The sequence below is a fragment of the Thalia democratica genome, chromosome 4 (genome assembly GCF_965202585.1).
Source record: "Thalia democratica chromosome 4, ktThaDemo2.hap1.1, whole genome shotgun sequence".
Classification (NCBI taxonomy): Eukaryota; Metazoa; Chordata; class Thaliacea; order Salpida; family Salpidae; genus Thalia; species Thalia democratica.
The window spans coordinates 53,846,150-53,868,209 of NC_139168.1; the positions used below are offsets into that span (position 1 = coordinate 53,846,150).

The window sequence follows — 22,060 nt, forward strand, 5'->3', positions numbered from 1 at the left end:
AATAATATTTGTTGTGTCCTAACAAATAATTAGCGCTTTGTTTTCCAGTGATTCGGTTGTTCTGGACATATGAGCTTATTAAGAAGCCGGTTAAGTAAAAAAGTTAAGATATTTAAATTATTATTATTTTTTATAAGATACGTAGTAAAGAAACCAAGAATGATTCCCCTCTTTACTATTGCCCGCCTTGGCCTCGGAGTCTCTCTACTTAAAAGAGTTGAAATATTAGCTTTGTTCATATTAACTATCAAGTGAGGAAATATACCTTATTAGATTTAAAATTTTATAAACACTTTAAACAAGTTGTCTTACTAAATATGTAAAGGCGCATAAATTTGTGCTGAAATCAATATGAACTATTTACTATTATCACAAAGCAGGGACAATTAGCGATTTTATTACAAAGTATATCACAACTAGTATTAATGCAATTATAATCAAAATTAGAAAGCTAATTGAAAACTTAGATTTGCAAAATAAAGTTTAACAAACTAATATAAATGAAATGTATTTATATTAGGCGAAAAAACCTACAATATACAAAAAGTAGCAATTAATTACAAATAACACAAGAAACCTATGGAAATGTAACAATACATATACTTACTGGGAAGCTCAAAAATAAGCATTGGAATAAAACAATAAACAGAGACTATTAGCTGTTTTGTGTATTCTCGCAATATGATACAGAAGCTTCCAACTGGGCAGCCTTAAAGTCAGTACTAGAGTCAAACAATAAACTGAGACTATTAACTGTTTTGTGTAAACTCGCTCACTCCTAAACTTTGTCTCACTTATTTGCTGGATTTAACTCACTTTAAACTAAATCAACTGACAGCAGCTTATGTGTTTGTTTTCAACACTCAACGATGATATCTTGTTTTGAAGTGATACAACTTATACTTTTTTGACATTGCACTTTTCGCTCTTTTATCACAGGGAGGTGAGGTCTTCTCATACTCGTTACTCATTGCTCGTTACTTTTTCCCTCCATACTTTTAAAAAACGTCAAAAATCATCTAATAATTAATATTTTCAAGATTCTTTCTCAACTTTTGTTTCAGACTAGTTGTCTACCCACCTTTTTCCAGAATGTTGTGCCAAAAGGTTCACATTTTGTGTACTTTAAGAGGTCTACTGTACATCTGAAGCTTCAGACAATGCAACTTTGTGCATTCAGAATTGAATCAAAATGCATATATCTACACTTGATATTAAAAATTACAAAAGAAAAAAAAAGTTTAAAACACGTACGTGCATAAATTTATGAAAATATCAATAAAAATGTATTTAAATACTTTTCAAATATTTAATTAGTTATTGGCCAAGTTAGTATCTAAATAATAATGTGAATGAAAAGTTTGAGAAGATTTAAATGAAAATGTAATTAATTAACACTTGCTATTAAAATTTAGATAATATTCTTACTTAAAAAGTTATAGGTGTAAAGCCCTTGTAATTTAAAACACATAAACTAACTTTAACATTAAGAAATAAAACATTCATATTGAGGAATAAAATTAAGTATGAAAGGCATTGAACATTAGCAAAAACTGATACCATTCAGTTTTAACTTTTGAAAATGTTGATAAACCATAAACACTGGATATATTAAAAGGTATTTAAGCTTTTATGGCGTTTGAATTAAGAAAAATGTTTGCTCACCCAATAGTTTCAATCCATTGACCTGAATTAAAACAATGACTTTAATTGACTTATCACCTTCTTTGTATAATAATTAACTCACCTAAAAAACTATTTCTACGTACAATAATGTTTATTAGTAATTTAAGAATTTATTTTTATAGTTCAAGGCCCTAAATGTTGAACCTAAAATTACTTAAAATTTCAATTAAAGAGCATTGGCCCATGCAAGTGAAGTATTGGGACAGACAATTAAAATCTCTATTTTAAATGAAAATGTACAATGTACAATGGAAGCTGCAAGTGAGCTGATAGAATGTAGTGGTCAGCTAGATTGCAACCTCACCTCTAGTTGCATTGCTCTTTACCAAGTTCGTAAAAAAATTCTGCACTTCGTATTTTTCTTTTAGCTGTTATGTTTCTACTTGATTTGTTACTAATTATGCACAAAAAATTTAGTTTTTAATTTCTTTCTAAATATAAAAGTACAAGTTATATAATTTAACAGTGCTATTAAAAAAAAAGATTTTTTCTTTACATACTTTTTATTGTAAAAATTAGCTTTTTATAAAAAATATAAATTTATTCTTTATAGATTTAGTTTTTTTAAATTTATATATTTTAATTTTTTAGGGACTATTTACCATTTAATTGTTTTATTAGAGCTATATTTACCGGGAACAGGTCACAATTGCACGAAGACAATTTTGCACCGAGGGTCATATTTGCAATAGAGTAGAAAATATATAAAATAAACAGAAAAAATAAACTAAAAAATTAATTAACAAAATAACAAAAAGAAAAATAAAGTTACTGACCGAGGGTAAGGGTTAGGATTAACAGTGATAGTAAAAATAGACAATTAACTAATAAAAACTATTATGCAAAATAAACGAAAAATAAATAAATAAAATAAATTAATTAAAAAGAAAAAAATTAAGAGACCGATTAGTGGTAACAATTAAGGTTAGTGGTAACAATTATAGTAACAGGGTTGTCACACTGTCAGGGAGTTCAGGGAAGCTCAGGGAATTTTCAAGTTATAGAAAATCTCAGGGAAACTCAGGGAATTTTGATTCATTTTTTTAACTCAGGGCAGTTTTTTTTTTTTTTTTTAATTCAGGGAAATTTAAAGATTTTTTAGAAAATCTCTGGGAAAATGTTTTCTTGGTCTAGAACAGGGTTTCCCAAAGTGGGCCAAGTGGTCCCCTAGGGGGCCATGACAGATACTCAGGGGGCCATCAGCAGCAAAGGGGGAAGAGGGGGGGCATGAGCAGTAAAGGAGCCACAGGGGGGGCCATGAGGCCATAACTTGAAACTTACACTAGATTTTCTTGAGTTGCAGATGAAGAGCAAAAAAAAAAAGGTCTAATGTGTATTTTATAGCAGTTTAGAAACTTACACTAGATATTCTTGAGTTTCAGATGAAGAGCAAAAAAAAAAAAAAGGTCTTATGAGTATTTTATCGTAGTTTATGAGTAATCTATATGTTGAAGGGGGCCATTACTTTTTCAAACTCTTTAAAGGGGGCCATTAGCAAAAAAGTTTGGGAAACCCTGGTCTAGAATGAGATTTAGTTAAACAAGTTTCAATATTTTATTCAAAAACGTTAGTTTTATTTATTTTTAAGTGCTTATTTGAATAGATTTATGCAAATTGTATATTTTATTCGCGACCGGTTTCGGTGGCAAGAGACCTTTTCAAGCAAAAAATAAAATATGAAACTGCATATAACAATGTTAGATATTTATACTGTTATTTAAAACTTACTCATGCGTGAACAATATAAACAAAAACAAAAATGTTGCATATTCGAAAATTCAGGCATATCAGAGTATATTTAGGTAAAATTAGTACAAGTTTTTAAAAATAAACAAATTGAATTAAGGCCATAGGGGGGGTAAACCATGTTTTTACAAGTTGATCTTATTTTATAGAGTTTTTTCTAAGCTTCAAGATGCTTTTTATCGTTTTAACAAATTCGAATTATTTTTTGAGACATGACCAGTCAAAGTCGGGCCGCATAATAGGTTCCTTATGGGAAGGGAAAACTAAAACATCGAAAAAAGACTATTTCATTTGAAATCTATCTCCTCCTACATTTTTCAAGCAATTTTAACTTTCACATACTAATCTTTATACAAAAACAAAAAACCGTTACTTTAGAATTAAAAAAAAATTTGTAAAAATATGTTTTTTTTGAAAAAACAACACTTTTTTTTTTAATTTTTGTGATAAAATTTTTATTTTTTTAAATTACTAAAATTCTAAAGTAATGTTTTTTCCTTTTGTTATAAGGAATGTTTCCTGAAAATTTGAAGAAGATTGCTTGAAAAATGAAGGAGGAGATAGATTTTTAGTAAATTATTAAATTTCCAAGAAAATTGACCCCAAAAAATAGGCGGTCCATACATTTATATTGGAAATTTTTACAAAAAATTAAATATCTCAAAAGTTAAATGATATTTTTGAATTCTATAAAAACTGGCTTGTAGTTTGTACTTAAAGCTTTTATATAAAAGCCAAAGTTAATTTATGTAAAAAAAAAATGTTGGACCCCCCTATGGCCTTAATATTAATATAATGAGTCAAAGAAAAAAACTGGATTCAGAGCTTTTTTTTTTTTAATTATAATAATAAATATTTATACCTTGAAATTTATCTAAATAAAATTAAGAATTGTCTAAAATTGTGATTTTAAGCCAAGAGTCAACAAAACATTAATAATTCTTATTCATGCGTGAAGAATATAAACAAAAACAAAATGTTGCATATTCGAAAATTCAAGCATATCAGAGTATATTTAGGTAAAATTGGTACTAGTTTTTAAAATAAACAAATTGAATTAATATTAGTATAATGAGTCAAAGAAAAAAACTTAATTCAGAGCTTTTTTTTTATTATAATAATAAAAAAATTTATACCTTGAAATTTATCTAAATTAAATTAAGAATTGTCTAAAATTGTGATTTTAAGCCAAGATTCAACAAAACATTACTAAAATTCAAAGTCGCTGAATATTTCAAAATCTAATTTGTGTTAAGTTAACATAAAAGTCAAAATTTAAACGGATTTAAGAACTATCTAAAAAAAAAGTTTTTTTTTTTTAATTTAAGCCAAATGTCAACAAAAACTCAATGAAAAATCAAGAAAAATAACCTAATTTGTAACTTTAATTATGATTTGGTTTAAGTTTGGTCTGCTTTCCAGTTAATAAAAAATTGTTTCTGTGTCTGCATGAGTTCATTAATTCCGTTCTTTTGTTGATGCAATTTGTACCAGATTCAAGTATTAATAAAGCTTCTTTTAAGCACAATCTGCATGTCATAAATCCTGGTTTTGATTTTTTTTCTCCCTTTGTAATATTTTCCAACTAATTTTGTATTTCTTATTTTCATTTTTTAATTTATGGGTCATTTTGAGAGTTCAGTTGCTTGTTTATACTGGAGGTAGTTTTTGTCATTTGGATTGCTTTTTATTGTTGTGTTGTGTGTAGATATACGTTTTTTTAGTTGATTAGCACTTAGACCAATGTATATTTTTGTTAAATTATCTGTTTCTATTGTTGCCTGGTAAATTACATTTTCTGCCCTACATTCTCCTCCTTCAAAGGGGCAAGTTTCTTTCTTTCTGCAGTTGCATGATTCATCTTTGTTTACTTTATTGTTGTTTATTACTTTTTTGTTGTGATTTTTTATTTTTGTTTCAATGTTTGACATGCAGCTGTAGCTTAATTTTATATTGTTTTTGTTTAAATATTTTTCTAACTTACTATTTTATCTAAAGTGCTTGTTTATTATTTTTAGTCCCGGTAAATCTGTTTAAATAAGCTCTTTACATCCCAGTAAATTGAGCATTCTTTTTTAGTTAAAGCAAATAACTAAATAAGTGCTTATTTAGAATCTTTTTAGCCTTGCGGCTAGTTCTTCAATATTCTTAGAATTAACATTTTAGTTTTTTAATAAATAATAGAATTTTTAAGGATTTGAAAAAAACTAAGGGAAGTTTAAGGTTACTCAGGGAAGTTTCTGGTCACTCAGGGAAGATTTTTTGACTCAAAGAGTGGCAACCCTGGAGTGATAATTAGAAAAAAATATTTAAAAAAAAAAACAATAAGTTACTTTTCGAGGGTAAGGGTTAGGGGTAACGGTGATAGTAAAAAATTAAAAGAACTTATAATTAACAAAAAAATTATAAAAAGAAAAAAAATCAACCCGTGAAAAACTGTCTCCGTGCAAAATTGTCTGCTCGTGCATAAGTGTCTTCGTGCAAAAGTGACCCGTCGTGCAAAAGTTTCTTCGTACAATGTTGTGCTCTGGTGCAATTTTTTGCGCTCTTGCAAATTTGACAGCTACCCATATTTACCACAGTAAAACACTGAAGAGCGTGGCTAAAATTAATTATGTTTGTTTTAAAAATTGTTTTATTAATTTTTCATTCTACTACAGAGTTGCACTTCCAACCAAGAAATGTTACGTGTTCTGAATAGAAGCCTACATGATACTAATGCCTGCTTATTATCCAACTTTACTTGGATTGTTAGTTAAATTTTTTTTTTTTTTATTACAATAAAAATTTAAACTTGACAAGAAAACCATTTCAAATTGTGCATTTAAATAGTGGCCTATTTTTGGAAAAAAAGAAACTGGGTGATTTAAGTTAGTGAACCAATTAAGTTTTTTTTTTTCAAATTTGTACTACCTAAATGCTAAGCTTACTGTTTAATATATATTACTTTAAGATTAAGTATAAAAACAAAGGTTGATAGCTAAACTAAAATTTTGTAAAATGTTTTATATACTGAAATATCTATATCCTCTACTATCGCATATTTCCTCTAATAATAAACTATATTTGTCAGATACTTTGTTTGTCTCAGAATTACTTGTCAGAGTAAATTTACTAAAACTAAAACTTTTTTTAAATTTGCGTTCGCGTGACGTGTTTAGTAACCACATTTAAGAGGCTAAACTAAATAAAATTTTCGTATTATGTTTCTAGAACTCAAAGTTTACGCTGAGAGCTAATCTATCGGTAGTATTGCTAAGCTTTTTTCGTTCCGGATCTGGCCGGATTCAAATTTCAAAAACAGATCCGGAACTGGCCGGATCAACTTTTAATAAATGGATCCGGATCTGGTCGGATCCAAGTTTTGTGGATCTGTTAGATCACAAGTGTTTATAAGTTCGTTATCTTAATTCTTTAGAAATAATCTCTAGAGTACAAGGGCTAAAAACATAACCGTTTGCTTATCAAAACAAAGAGCATAAATTTATATGTATATAAAATAAGGTTGTTATTTAAACTTAACCACCTTCTACTCAGCCCACCCTATCCTTAGAGTTTTTTGAGACTCCGTAGATCTGTTCTTAAATTTATTTGAGAGCAGTGAAACGCCGTTAGTCGGAATAAAGTTCTGACACAAAAACATCTGTGGTATATATTCCGATAAGCTTAGCTTATCAGGATCTCCAGATTTAAAGCCTTTTAACGTTACATCTTATATATAAAATATATATATATATATATTATACCATAGATGTTTTTGTGTTAAAACTTTATTCCGACTAACGGCGTTTTACTGCTCTCAAATAAATTTAAGAACAGATCTACGGAGTCTCAAAAAAGCTCTAAGAATAGATCATTGTATCATATTATATCTTTTTTTGAGGATCTTATATACTGTTGTTTTATTTGATTTACTGTTGCTTTATATATTATATTTGACACTAGGCATTCGTTATTTAAAGGGCAAGGTTCTTTATGGCAATTACAAAGTTTATCTTTTATGGTGCTTTTATCGTCTATATTGCTTTTGTTTAATATTTTATTGTTGTGAACTTTTATTTTACTTCTGAAATTATTTGTACAACTGTAAGATATTTTAATTGTGTTTGAATATTTTATGGAATGGGTTGTTTTCGTCAAATGATGTGGTAATCAGGTTTAAGAATTGTTTGCCTATTTTGCAACTTATATTTAGACTAAGTGGTGGGTTGTAATATATTATGTCTCTTTTTCTTTGTTTTTTATTTCTTTCTGGTAAAGTGGTCTTATCGTATTTTAAGATGTTTTTATAATTGGCCGAATTTAATGCTTTTTGGTACACATTTTTTACATTGTTAAAGGATTCTTCGTTATTAGATAGTTTTATTAGTCTTCTGTTTATTGTTTTGGGTAGTTGTTTTATTATTTGTCGGGGGTGATTGGAGTTATTGTTTACGTATAAAATTGGTGAGTTTGGTTTGATGTATGGTACAACAGAAATAGCGAACTACATATGGAACTTAAAAGATAACAATACAGACTACAAAATTAAATGGGAAATATTAAACAGGACAAAATCAAAATTCAATACTAAATTCGGCTGCAAATCTTAGACTTTCTTAGACAAATCTTTAACTTAGAAAGAATTGAAATCGAATAATCAGATAAGAACGTAACACTAAACAAGAAAAGCGAAAGACAAAACATATGCATGAAATACTTTTTTAACAAAATTAAAACCAACTAAATATTAAAACAAAATAAAATTGAAGCAGCAAACACGAGTATTTTATAACATTTTTCTAAGAGTCTAAAAAAAAAAATCCTAATAGCTTAAAACACTTTTCCAAAATAACCTTTCTAAACTTTCCAAAAAAACATAAATTAACAATCACAGCGTATTGTTTCAAATTCAGCTAATCGTAAAATAAACTCTACCATTACTACGTCACTATTATTATAAAAATTTTCAAAATCTAACTTTCTGTTTACTATTATAATAAACTGTAACTTACTAAGGAGCACATGAAATTTTACATTTCATGTGTGAAACAACTGTATAAATTATAGTTTTTATATAATTAGATAAATATTTAGCTCAAATTTAAGTTGTCGAGCACTATCGACCAGAACTTTTTATAAAACGTTTAATATATACTTTTATTTATATATATATAAAAGGCTACTGCAATTTAACACTAAAGCTTGTTGAACATAGAAAAAAGTGTAACAATACAAAAAACACTCTTATATACATACCTTAGCTAAAGTTCACTGGTCACATAGCGTTAGTATCGGCTTACTGATCTTGGTAAATAAATAAGGTTTGAAAGACAAGCAGAAGTAAGGTTTTTAAAACATTAGTAATTATGAATTTAATCAGTTTAACCACCTTCCTTTAAAACGCTTACTCAAACTGGAATACTTATAAGCAATCAAAAAATTATAGAGGAAGTTCATGATAAAAGATTGTGTTAGGACAGGACTTGACAAGTCAACAATGTGTAAACAAATAGAAGAAGTTTTGAATGAAAAGTGCTTACAATGGAAAAATCTAAAAATTGTAAGTAGCAAATTTAAGAATGTTTATTGAGTAATTTAATGCTAAAAAATCTTATTTACATCTTTAAGGTTATTGAATTTTAGATCAAATAAAAGTTATTATAGTCTTCCAGAAAGTTATAAGACTATTATATATTTTTTTTTCTTCTGTAGATACTGTAAAATTAAAGCTTTTTGCTATTCTATTTTAAAGTTTTGGTATGTTTTTAGCTTACATGATAACTATTTTTTTTATTTTTGAAAATGTTTAACTTAATTTTCCTGATTTTTGTTCTTGTTAATTTAATACTTGCTTATGTTTCTGTTAATTATTAAACTTTTTTTTTCATTAACTTGTGTTTAATTTTTTTATTATGCTAGTTTACGATTTATAAAAAGAAAGTATAAGTTTGTTGCAAAACTAGTTTTAATAGACTTTTTAAGCTGTGTATTTTAAAATTAGTTAAATTATCTTTATATTTAAAGAAAAACTATGTTATAATGTGTGTTTTTTTTTACTTTCTTTTAGTTTAAAATATTTAAATACGTTCAAATTTGTTTAGAAGAAATTAAATCACATATAATTTAAAGTCTATAGACCACATGGATTTTACAAAAACTTTACCAAGTTCATTTTCCACGGTAGTTGTTCAAAAAAAACAAAAGTTGTTCAAATTACAACCTACACGTATGTACATTGCAACCATAAATTCTCATCTTCATGGTAATCTAGATATTCAGGCAACTGGGAAGTTGTTGCGTAGCAACAAAGACAGGGGTTCAGTTGGAAACCTTTATACAACATCATATTGTAACGTAGCTGTGCAAGAAGTTGATGAATTCAAGTTAGTTTTTTTGTAGTTTTAAAAAGTTTAAACGAGCTTCTGACCTTGTCAAATAATTAACAAAATAGCTGACTGATCTCATTACTTACTTTCTAGAAACTTTTATTGTTGTTTTTTTAAAGTTTTAATTCCTTGATTTCAAAGGTATCTAACTTATAAAATTAGTTTTGATTTAAAGTTTAAATGCTTTATTATGTTTCAAAGTTATTTTTATACTTAAAAATGTCATGCTAGAATCTGTTTTTGACTAAAATTTAATTACTATTTTAAGTATGCACTATAAAGTTTTAACTATGTACTTTTTACTTTCAAAAGTTATAGTAAAATTGCAAGTTATATATAGCATAAAAAACTTTTAAAATTTTCTTAGTGAATTTATAGATATCAATAGTTTTGAAATTAAGTAATCAAAATATTTTATTTTAAAACTAAGTAGTATTAAGATCCTAGCACTAAATCTTTTTTACAGATTTATAAAGTTACGCGAAATGCAGTCAGCCTTTCAAACCAGAATTTCATCGCATTATCTCAAAATAGAACATTTAAGGTCGCAGTTACTTCTCAAGCATAAGGTTCTGGGTAAAGTGCGAAACTCTTTAATATCGTGCGATAAATTTTCTACTTTCAACAATTTTAAACTTGACAAAAGTACAGATGATGTTGACAACATGACTTTAGAATGTGAAAACGACAATCAAAAATTAAAAGTAGGAAATATGTAGTTTTGATAATAGAAATTATAGTTTATAAAGTTTTAATTCGAAAAAATAAATAAGCAAAAAAAATGTTAAGTAATTAATTAATTTTTATGTTTTTTTGCAAAGAATGAGTTTAAAGAAATCATCGACTTAATGAACGATTGTATGAGTCCAATTTACAAATTTGCTCATAAAAATTTACTAGGACCTAATAGCTACGTTCATAAACTTTATCAAGTTAGTTGCTTCTTATATGTATCATATTTATTATTTACATTTAGTAACTACGTTGTATTTTGCCGTTTTGAAAAAATAAGCCATTTTTGTTTGATTTATTTATGGTCAGTTCTTTTTACTTACCGTGAAACATTCTTAACTTGAATAAAAACTTAAATTGTTGCAACAATAAAGAGGTGTTAGAATTATTATTTTGATATTGATTTAATATTGAGTTAGAATATTCTTTTGAAGATATTATAATACAGTTTTAGATAACTAAGTATAAAACTTTTAAAGTTTGAAACTAAATTAATTAAGAATATAGAAGATTAGAAGTTTTTTCAACTTATTTTAATTTTGTACAATTAATTAAATATTGTGACTTGTTTTAAATTAAAGTTGTTTTAAATTGAACAATTTAAAGTTCTCGACTTAAATGTCTTTAAGTTTAAGACAATTAAAGTATACAGTAACCTCTCGCTTATTTACGCACATTGTGTCCACAGAAAAAGTGCGTAAAGATATGAGAGATCGTAAAGAAACGAGAGGTACCAAATATACTAACTATAATGGTTGTCTTATAATATTGCTTCAAGTTAAAAGCAGACTGGGCACTTTCCCACTTTTAACTATTTGTTTACTTCATTTATAAATATGAAAACAACAGATAAAACTATACATATATTAAAAAAAAAGGATTTGAATTTCTATAAAAAAATAATAATACGAGTAGAAATAATTTTACTATTTTAATAATAAGTAGAAATTATCTTTATCTTTATTTATATGTGACATTTATATTCTATTCTACTAAGCAAGTTCAATTTATAATTAAGAATGTCTTTACAATTATAAAATGGTGTTTATAAATATATAGGGCAAGACTGCTGTACTATTTCTTTGTGTTTTAAACTCTCATTATTTCATTATACTGTCATTATTAAACACAGTCATGTTTATTTCAGAATTTTGATTTAATCTCTTATTGTTAACAAAATTTCTGATATACTGAGGTATAACTAAATGTTTATCAATTAGTCAAGGAACATAAATTTACAAAGTCAAAAGATATAGAGAGGTGTGTTAGCATTCAAAAACATATTTTAATTTAAAAATATACATTAAACCTAATTTGTGCAATATTAGAAAAAGATAAAAATTTTATTTTCTGAATTTTATAGAATTCTGAAATGCGTAACTAAACGAGAGTGCGTAACGTCACGAGTGCGTAAAGATCCGAGAGGTTACTGTAATTAAGTTTTGAGTAGAACAAAAGTTAAAGTTATCTTTTGAGAAACAATAAGTTTTAGAAAAACTACTTGATATATTCTATCTTAATTACTGTTTTAGTTAATTTTTTTGTAGAAATAAAGAAATTTTTACTTTCAAGAGTAATTAATAAATTATTTAAAACTTTATGTAAGGTAAAGTATACTTATTTTATTTAAGTAAGGTGATATAAACTAGAAACAATATATAAGGTTGTCAAAAATCATCAAGTCTGTCAACTTTTTTAAGATAATTAAATTTAAAAATTACAAATAACCGAAAAGCTAGAGACTAACTATAGATCAGTGAAAGTTGTCTAAAGAAAAGCTATACTGAAGTTTATTTGTTAAACATGTCTAATTTCCGTATTGTTTAATAAAACCGAAAAAAATATCTTTTAATTAACTATTATTATAAAACATTATTTTATTTAAATATATAAAATATTTTGAAGTTTATCAGTATTAGAAAAAAATTATAAACTTATTATAAAATACCAAGTACTTATTAATTTAAGCTTTTTTATCTATGTTAACAGATTTTAAGTGTTACAATAAATAGTTTAATTTATAATTTTTTGAAATTGAAGATTTACTGCCAGACATGCTTGATTACACTATACTAAAGCTCTTACGTTTTTCCCAAGCACTCTTGAGTCACCTATTGTAAAGAATAATATTTAATTAATGAAAATTTATTTTTTTTTGCTCTCTCTTATCTTTTATAAATAAAAAAGCAGTGAATTGATACATAATCATTAAGATGCTAAACTGTAAGTATTGAGATTAAACAAAGTAGAAGGAATAATTTAGATCCATACAAAAAAGTTTAAACTTTATCTTAATGAATAGTTTCTTGTTTAAATAAATTTAGTTTATTTTTAAACAACAAAAGATGTTTCAATACGATGATAATACAAAATTGTATGATAAAATACATTTTAATTAGCTACATAACTCTACATCCTCCTAGCTCATTCATGCTAAAAACAAATCAGAGGCTATAGAAAAAAAATGATTTAATAAGAAATTATTTCAAGGAGTATAAACAAAATGTTTAACTAATCTTGAAACAAATAATCTTAAATAAGGGGGAATCTAAGAGGTGCTAAAAAGACCATCAGGATAATCTTACATCTGAACAAAGTACAGGTGCATCAGTTTGAAATAATGAAACCCGTATTCTTTCAGCCATCAACGTTAAAAATCTAAAATCACAACAAACCCTTCGTATGCGTTCGATACCCACGTTTGGGCAGTCTCAAAAAAAATAACAGAAATAAGTAAAAATAAAAAATGGTTATATGGTTTTTATGAGAAATGCATACCAAAACTTACTAGAGTGTACTTAGCTTTCAACTAAAAACTTCACTCTCTTTTTTATAACTATGAAGTCTATATCCCTTTCATGCAAGGATATTAGGACGAAAACTAATTGTTAGATTTAGTAGCTTGGAGTTGAAAATTTGGTCAAAAACAAGTGAAACGACAAATGCAATCATAATATAAAATTAAGTGACCGATGCACTTTATCGGCCTCTCCGTGCAACATAAATTTACCTCAGACGGTACGAGATGAACTCGGATTGTGAAGATTTTCTTAATTTAGATGCTGAAGAGAAGCAAGACTACGAGTCATTTAATGATACAAGTAAATAATCGGCTCCTATAAGCTAAACAAAATTCGATTACTAAACTAGAAGAAAGTTGGTTTACAACCGGATAACTTTACCAAGCAAGCTATGATTGGCAGCCTTTAGTGTCGCACATCAAATATTATATTTAGGAATAGACAAACTCACGACAGCCGTTGCAAAAGATTACTGGTGTTGTATTTTAAGAAAATACGTATATCATTTAACTTGATCTTGCATCGAGTGCCAAACAGTTGAACTAACCCGTTACCTAAGATCGGATTTTTTCCGATGCGGACCAAAAAGTTACAGTTCTTCCGTATCAACACTGTCAGTTTAATGGACCTTAGCCTTAATGGTAACAAATACGTGTTAACGATGAAGGAAAGAACACAAGCTATTTATTGATAGCACCAATACCAAGCACACAGACAGAAACTGTACGAGACGCTTTGTAAGTCTTCGATCTGAGCGATTTTGTGAAAATAAAGTTGAATGTTACTGTTAGTTTATATTCGCCTTAACAAAATCTTTTTAGCTGACTCTTACAAATCGACCCTAACATATTACTAACTTGATTTCGAAAATACTGTCTATTTTAAATTTTGCAACGTAGATTAATAATATATAGATTTATAGATGTTTTATAAAAAGATTTTTAAGATGTCTACATCCAGAATAAATACGTAATTTAACCTTCTCAGGTTTAAAAACAAATAGAATAATTTATGTACTAGAATATAATTAGTACTAATTACGAAACTAATTACAAACACGAAAACTGAAATTTTACATGTTTCAACTCTACAGAAACAAATAATTTACTTTAATTTTAGTCAAATATGCCAATAAACAACGGTCCTGTTTCATCGAAAGAAAAAAAAAGTAGATCAGAAAAGCGAAAAGATAGCAAACAGATTGAAAAAGTTCAAGAAGATGAAAAGTTTTTTGTTAATCTTGTCTTTATAGCTAATAAAATGTTTTTTGGGATTCCTATTGAAAATCTAAATATTCTACGAAGAGATTTAAACATTGCTGCAATATCTAAGGAATTTTCTTTACAGGTTATTTTTTTGATTTGCTTGATTGAGTTTTGCACATAAGAATGTATTTTATCATTTGTTAACACTTTCATAAAACTTAAATACTATGGTACGTATTTCAACCGCCTTCATTTTTAAGTTGTTGATAATTAAATAGATGCTGCACCAAAGGTTGTTTCCATCAGAAGAAAAATCAGAAGTTGATCACCCTAGCAACAAAAAAAAAAAAAAAAAGAAAGATGTCATGAAAGATTATAAAGTTGTTGATACTAAAAAAGAATTGAAATTCACTGAAGAATCTGAATACATTACTGTAGATTGTAAACAGTAAGTTAGCTTAGTGTAAAGAGAGTTTTTTTTTTACTTCTTTTCATTTTAAGTAAGCCAATATTGATTATAATAATTGACTTAAAAAGTTGCTTTTAGATTTATAGTAAATCTTTAAAATACAGTACAAAATACATGGTAGACGCAAATGATGAAACATTAGATTCAACAGAATTTAAACCTCGTGATGTTTGGAAACAAATTTGTCGCAAGTATAGCTCTATAACTCACCACTGGCAGGGTAGCCTTGGTGAAAAACAAGCGCCGACGCCTGCAATGTGGGAAAATTTACTACAGCAGAGCAGTATTTTTGTTTATTACGGAATGGAAACTCTTTCTTGTCGGGTTCATTTTTATAGTTGAAATTGAATTTTAATTTTATTTACACGAATTAATTACATTTTCACGAACTTTATAAAAATTCTTTGTAAAATCCTTATTTTATTATCCTTATTTGTTAAGGCTAAACCTAATTGATTAAATTATAAATTGTCTTTGATACTTAACAACAACTTAAGATAACATTATTTTATATCTTAATGTATTTTTAAATGGTTTAGTAGACTTTCTAAATAACCTAACCAATATACAAAGGACCCAAGTCGTGTAAAACTCAAAAAAGAATAAAATTTTATATGAAATATTTCGAACTATTAAAAAAAAATTCTATTAGAACAAATTTTATGAGACTTAAAATAGTATCTTTAAAAAAAATGTTTTTGTATTTAAAAAATTTAGTTTTTCAATTGAAAACGATGCAAGCTAAACTCATGTTTTTGTTTTTAAAGCTTGTAATTTTTAAAAGATGTTAAATATAAAGGTTTGGTTATAAAAAAATCACCTTTTGCTGAAATTATTAGTTGAAAAGTTAAAAGATTAGTTTTATATTGTGTTTTTGAATAATACGTCGGCTAAAACTTAACTTTGCGCATTGTTTTAAGTTATATTTACTTCTACGAAATCAGAGAATTTTGAAAATATATTCATATATATTCCAAATTTATGCGCAAAGTATCTTTGAAAGTTTACTAGAGCAACGAAAAAAAAGTGCATATAATGCATATTATTAGTTACGTGACACTTCAAACTCTGATATTTCAAAATCTGACAGGTTAAACTTTTTTTTAAATATTTAAAGGGCCACATCTCAAAAAGTAACATTTAATTTTAAAAAAGTAAAAATCCTTATTTAGTTTTAAATAACAAGATAATAATGGTACAAAAGATGTGTTAAAATATGAAAATAAAAAACAATATTTTGAAAAAGTACTATTTTCCTGAAAGTTTTAAAGTTAATTTTAGCCATATCTAAAAAAAAATTGTTTAAATTAAAAAAATGCCCTTTTAGGTCTAATTGGCAAGATTATGATTATAAAATATTTTAGTATTTTTATATTTATTGAAAGAGATAATTAGCAATAACTCAGAATTATTGAAATTTAAGTTGTCGGAACTAGAACTGTCAAAGTTTTTAGAGTCGTGCACCCCTTCCCTTTTTATTTTTTAAGAAATAAACTAAAAAAGTGGTAAAACTCCTAATTAAGTTTATTAAGCAAAGCATTTAGATACCTTTTTAAACTATGGTAAAATTTAATAGTTTACTTTTATGTGAAAATTTTTTTTTTTCCCATTTTTAAAGATATCAAAGTTTGATCTTAGCAAAAGCCTTTCAAACCGCCTCACGCTAACGGTAATAACTTTTATTGTAATTTTAAAGCTTGTTTTAAAGCTCAAAAATTTTTATATTTCGAGTTGCGGGTCCAATATGCAAAAATTTTAACATGATTTTATTTAAAATTTGTATTTGTTACTTGACTCTTCTGAAAAGTTAAATTCTTACCATGCAAATCAGTTTTTCACATATGTGCTTGTGCTCCTAATTATAATGGATTTTGATAACACTTATTTAACTTATGATAATTCAAATCAAACAAACTATTAAGATTTAACTTATGACTATATTTGAAAAAATTCCGTTATAAAATTGACATTCTAATATTTTTGTCAAAAAAAGTTTCAAATGTAAGTTTGCTCTTTTTTGATTAATGTCGTGCATAACATTTAAAAAACTTATATGTCGGTTAAAGTAAGTTTTATAAAAGCAAACTATTAATTAACTGACACTCAAACTTTTTCTATTAGATTTTTTTATTCGAAAAAAAAACAAGATATAAATTGTTTTTGTTCGAATTGTTGTAATTTTAAAGCTTTTTGTTTAAGAAAACTTAAACTTTTCGAGTTTAAATTGTAGAGTTACAATTATCAGAATTAAGTAGTTGTGACTCAGTTTTCAATGACTGATGCTTTTTACTAAAAATTTAAGAAAATCCGTAATATTTTTGTATTGTATTTTAATCATTGTTGTCTATATTAGCTACTAAATGTCGTGTTAGTCAAATATTGTTTAACCAAAATTCTTTTAAGCGCAGTACAAGTTTTTGTGCAAGAAACAAGAATATTATAAGATAGTTAGAGTCTAAGTTTCTACTAATTATTCTTTATATAATATGTCATTTTATTTAGTTTTTTTTTTAGTTCTAATTAATAACCTAGTACTATTTTTATATAAACTTATTGTTTTAATAATTTTTGAACTCTTCTTAAATTTAAAACTAGATTTCTTCACACAAGTTTGTTTCACTTCCATTACAAAACTGTAAACTAATGATGCTTATTGACAAAATGCAGACCAACAAAAGCTTTATAAATCTAAGCAAAAACAACATAGGCAAAAGTGATTCACTTATCAACTTACAAAAACCTTATGAAGTATGTTATATTTGTATTTTAAATTGCTTTTAATACATTTAATCATTTATTATTATTACCTTATAAAATAATTTAAACTTTTCAAAGTATAAAAGTCCATACCAGCAAGTTTATATCATCAAATTAAGCATTTCATTCAAAGGTATTTAATTAATTTAAAATGTTTAAATAGTTTTATATGAAAATTAAAAATGTTCACATTTAATTTTACATATAAAGTTTTTTAACAAATAGTAAGTTCATAATTATATTCATTATTTTGGCAGACCAGCGTTTTATTGAGTTTGTCAGGAGTTCGAAGTATTTTAACTAACCAGTGGGTCACATCTACTTCTGTCAATTGTAACGTCATGAACAACATACTCAAGCACTTAGTTCACGACAAGATGAGCCTAGGAAAAACCGTTAGGAATATTTGGATTCCTACATTATGTTTTCACCACAAACTAGATAGTCAGTTTTTTAAACTATTAGGCTACTTTGGTGTTCATAATGGTGAACAAAATATCTAATGTGTTTTAATTTATTTTGTTTTAAAGTAATAAGTAAACTCACATTTTTAACACATGTAATTAAGATTTTCTTATGTTTGTTTATAACTTTTTTATAGATAAATCAATCAGTTCTTTTCAAGTTGAAAAATCTGAAAAAAATAAAACTACCGCAAAAGAAGATAAAACAAACTCAAAGAACAAAAGTAACGCAAATTATTTTCTTAAAAATGAAAAAAAAAATGAACGTAGGAAAGATAGTAATATTAAAAAGACTACAGATGAATCTAAAACCATTGAAATCTTTAAAAAAGATACAGAAACCTTTTTTATTTCAGAAGCAAATTTCGTTGACTGCAACTTAACTTTAATAGGACTTCCTAATCTTGTGCTTTTGTAAAATTTGTTGAGCTAAGCACTATTGGTTTTTGAAGAAGAGTTTTCAATAATTTTTATAGCATATATGCTTAACAATGGTTTTATGTGCTAACATGTTTATTGTACAAAAAATATTTTACTAAAATAAAACGAACACGTTCTGTATTTACTATATTCGACTTAATAACTCTTAATCTAATCAGTGGAAAACCGTTTTGTAGTCCTATATATTACGTTATTCAAAACCTTAGCTTATGTTTATATCATTGTATGAAAGAACAAACTAAATAAATAAAAAGGTTTGATAGACACAATTATGGTGTTAGTATTAACGATGTTTGAAATAAAAGATTCAAACGAAGCAATTTTTTTAGAATATAATAACAAAACTTTTAAAGTTATCTATCTTATTAAAGCTTACAACGTATTAAGAAGGTCATAACGTGATTAAAACTTACTAAGTTACTAGTTTAGATGCAAATTAATTAAATTTAACTACAATAAGTTTAGTAACTTAATTGGAGATAAATTTTAAGCATAGTAGGTTAAATTAACATTCAATATATTGTCTAATTTTTATGTTTTTATTTTATTCATTTCTAACTTGCATATATTTTAAGTTCTTACGTTTTTAACCTTAATCAAACATTTTTAACTTTTTGTTTCAAATATATTAGTGCAGCACGAAGTTTAAGTTATTTAATTTAAAGCTACATTAAAATTGATTTACTGAAACTAGCTAAATTTTTACCTTGGAGAAAGAGGTTTAAATAAAAATTCTAAAAAGTATTTAGTTATAACGGTGTAATTTTAGAAAGTAGTTGTCTAAAATGAACACAAGCTAGAAATGGTCGACTCCCAAAACTATCTGTAACTTATACAAGCTCTTCATTTTTAGGTGATTATAATTGATAAATAAAGCAAACACTATCACGTTTATTTTTTAGAATTAATTACTTTAAAATACATGAAAACAGAACAATCTGAAAAAAAAAAGATATAAAATTAAGATTAGTTATATAAACATTTAGTGTATTATCTGTATTATAAAAAAAATTATCTTGTTATTTTCTAATTAATTGCTTTTTCTAAGTACAGTCATTTTTCGAGAATCTACGCACTAACGTTTAGTTATGCATCTTAGAATTCTCAAAAATTACAAAAAAATATTCATTCAAATTCACAAAAAAACTCATTGATCATTGTCTACCTAAGATTAAACTTTCCGTGCATGGTATTCGAGAAAAATCTTTCTCTTGTTAATTAAAGTTTAATTATAGATGAGCAAGAAACAAAGTGAAAAAAATTTACTCCATATAAACATAAACATTTTTTATTAAAAAGTTTTTCACGTATAAGTGCAACTTGAATGAAAACAATTTTTGCAAACAAAAAAGTGGGAAATTCTTCATACTATATATAACTATTGTTTATTTTTACAGTTTATTATTAACAAAACAATGTTTTGTTAAAAATAAACTGTAAAAATAACTAATAGATAAGTATCTCTATAAAGCTATTTAAGTCGAGAACATTGAATTGTTTGTTTTAAAACAAATTACAACATAATACTATATATAATAAAGTTCATTATAATAAATTAACAAATATAGTAGGTTAAATTATAATAAATTAACCAATATTTTCTATCGTTTAGTTACGCACTTTATGTGGACACAATGTGCGTAGATTTGCGTGAGGTGGACTGTACTGTAATCATTATGTTGTTAATTTTTTAAGCTAAAGTTTATTTGCAGCAGTCCACTAAGTGGTGTAATTAGTAATCGCTTACAACCTAATAAAAATGTTTTGGCTAGGGAGTTTTCATAAATGTCAGTTCCAGAACGTAAACATAGTATGTATTTATTGCTCTACATACTATAACACAATTTCAACGGTGCAAAACTATTCAAACTTTGAAAATTAAAATTCCGACAGTTTAAATTTTGAGTTATGGAATAAGTAAAAACAAATTGTACAGTAATCTTCCTTTACTGTACCAACATATGTTTCTGTGTGTTAACGAATCAACACACTTCAACTGAGTTCTGTAAAAAATAATTACTATAATGAAAGCATAGAATAAAGTAGGTGTATACATGTTTTCATTAGAATAAAATAATTTCTACAGTTAATAGTTTATAAAAGGTAAAATACTTTATATTAAATCCGACTGTTATAAAACCATATAATATTTGTAATTATTAAGTCTAAAATAAGTAAAGTAAACTAAAATATACAACAAATGATAATATAAACAAACCATTCACGTTAATGGAAAGAATAACTGATTCAAATTTTACTGTTGTCAATGAATGGACAAAATACATTCATTACATCTAATAATTACGTCATAATATAAATTAGCCATTGTATATATATTTTAATATTTTTTTTTAAATAAAGTTATTTTACCATCATAATATTATCAATTAGACCAGGGGTCGGCAGCCTTTAGTGACTCACGGGCCAATTTTCGTAGAAAAATTGCTCGCCGGCCGCACTATTTAGAAAAAAAGTCTTCAAGGGCTGCACTTATTTTGAAATCATTTAATGATCACTACAAAAGTACTTTTTTAAACCAAAAATAATAAAATAAGCAACACTAAAGCACTAGCAAAGAATATTTATTAAACTAAGAGCCTAATTCTAAGTTTTTATTACAAAAAAAAATATTTTGTATTTAAAAAAAGGATGTTTTCAGCTAAAAAGTACCTTGCGGGCCGCAGATTTTTGCTTTAAGGGCCGCATTTGGCCAGCGGGCCGCAGTTTGCCGACTCCTGAATCAGACCTACATGACAACTGTTTGAGATATGGTTAAGAAAAATTTTAAATTGCTAAAATTGAGTAACTATTTATTTTGTGTTTCAATAAATATTTTTGAAGACTTGTTTTAAAATCATAATCTTATTACTTACACCTAAAAGAGCTGTATTTGATATGTGGCCCCTTAAGCAATTCTTAAAAAGTTTGAAATTTTAATTTAAATAGTTAAGTTATTATTATTAGCATCTAATTTTTTCTTTGCTATTTTTACACTGCTTACATTTTCTTTATATTTTCTTTGTGTGTAAAATTTTTTATTAACTTTAGATATCAGACTTTTTTAAATGTTTATAAGTCTGTTCATCTCACTAACTTTATCTTTCCAGGCCCTACCCCAGCACATAAAACTATACCTAACGTGGCTCATTAACAGTCAATTAAAGATATATTTTGCACATTTTTCATTTAAATAATACTTTGTTTTATATAATACACCTATTGATTTTAAATTTTTGAATTCTTAATGTATTCCTACCAATTACTACCTATTGCAATATCCAAAAACTTAAAGCTGTTTCCTTTTTCTATAAATGAAATCCCTATCTGATCATTAATTTAAAATAAAATTCTTTTAAGTCTGTTTTAATTAAATGAAATAACATGCACCTTG

General features: G+C 26.1%; 1 protein-coding gene across 1 annotated transcript in view; it reads left to right on the plus strand.

The window, feature by feature from the left end:
- Positions 1-18,764, plus strand: part of LOC145833723 (cilia- and flagella-associated protein 46-like) — a 148,969-nt gene extending 130,205 nt beyond the window's left edge. The window contains exons 46-57 of the mRNA XM_082940879.1: positions 1,859-2,015; positions 6,093-6,182; positions 8,861-8,974; positions 9,544-9,797; positions 10,267-10,504; positions 10,622-10,732; positions 14,453-14,680; positions 14,817-14,986; positions 15,112-15,331; positions 17,603-17,755; positions 18,022-18,208; positions 18,366-18,764. Coding sequence (XP_082797005.1) covers positions 1,859-2,015; positions 6,093-6,182; positions 8,861-8,974; positions 9,544-9,797; positions 10,267-10,504; positions 10,622-10,732; positions 14,453-14,680; positions 14,817-14,986; positions 15,112-15,331; positions 17,603-17,755; positions 18,022-18,208; positions 18,366-18,646 — 2,203 coding nt within the window. The 3' untranslated portion in view covers positions 18,647-18,764. The remainder of the gene's footprint in view (positions 1-1,858; positions 2,016-6,092; positions 6,183-8,860; positions 8,975-9,543; positions 9,798-10,266; positions 10,505-10,621; positions 10,733-14,452; positions 14,681-14,816; positions 14,987-15,111; positions 15,332-17,602; positions 17,756-18,021; positions 18,209-18,365) is intronic.
- Positions 18,765-22,060: the final 3,296 nt, after the last annotated feature.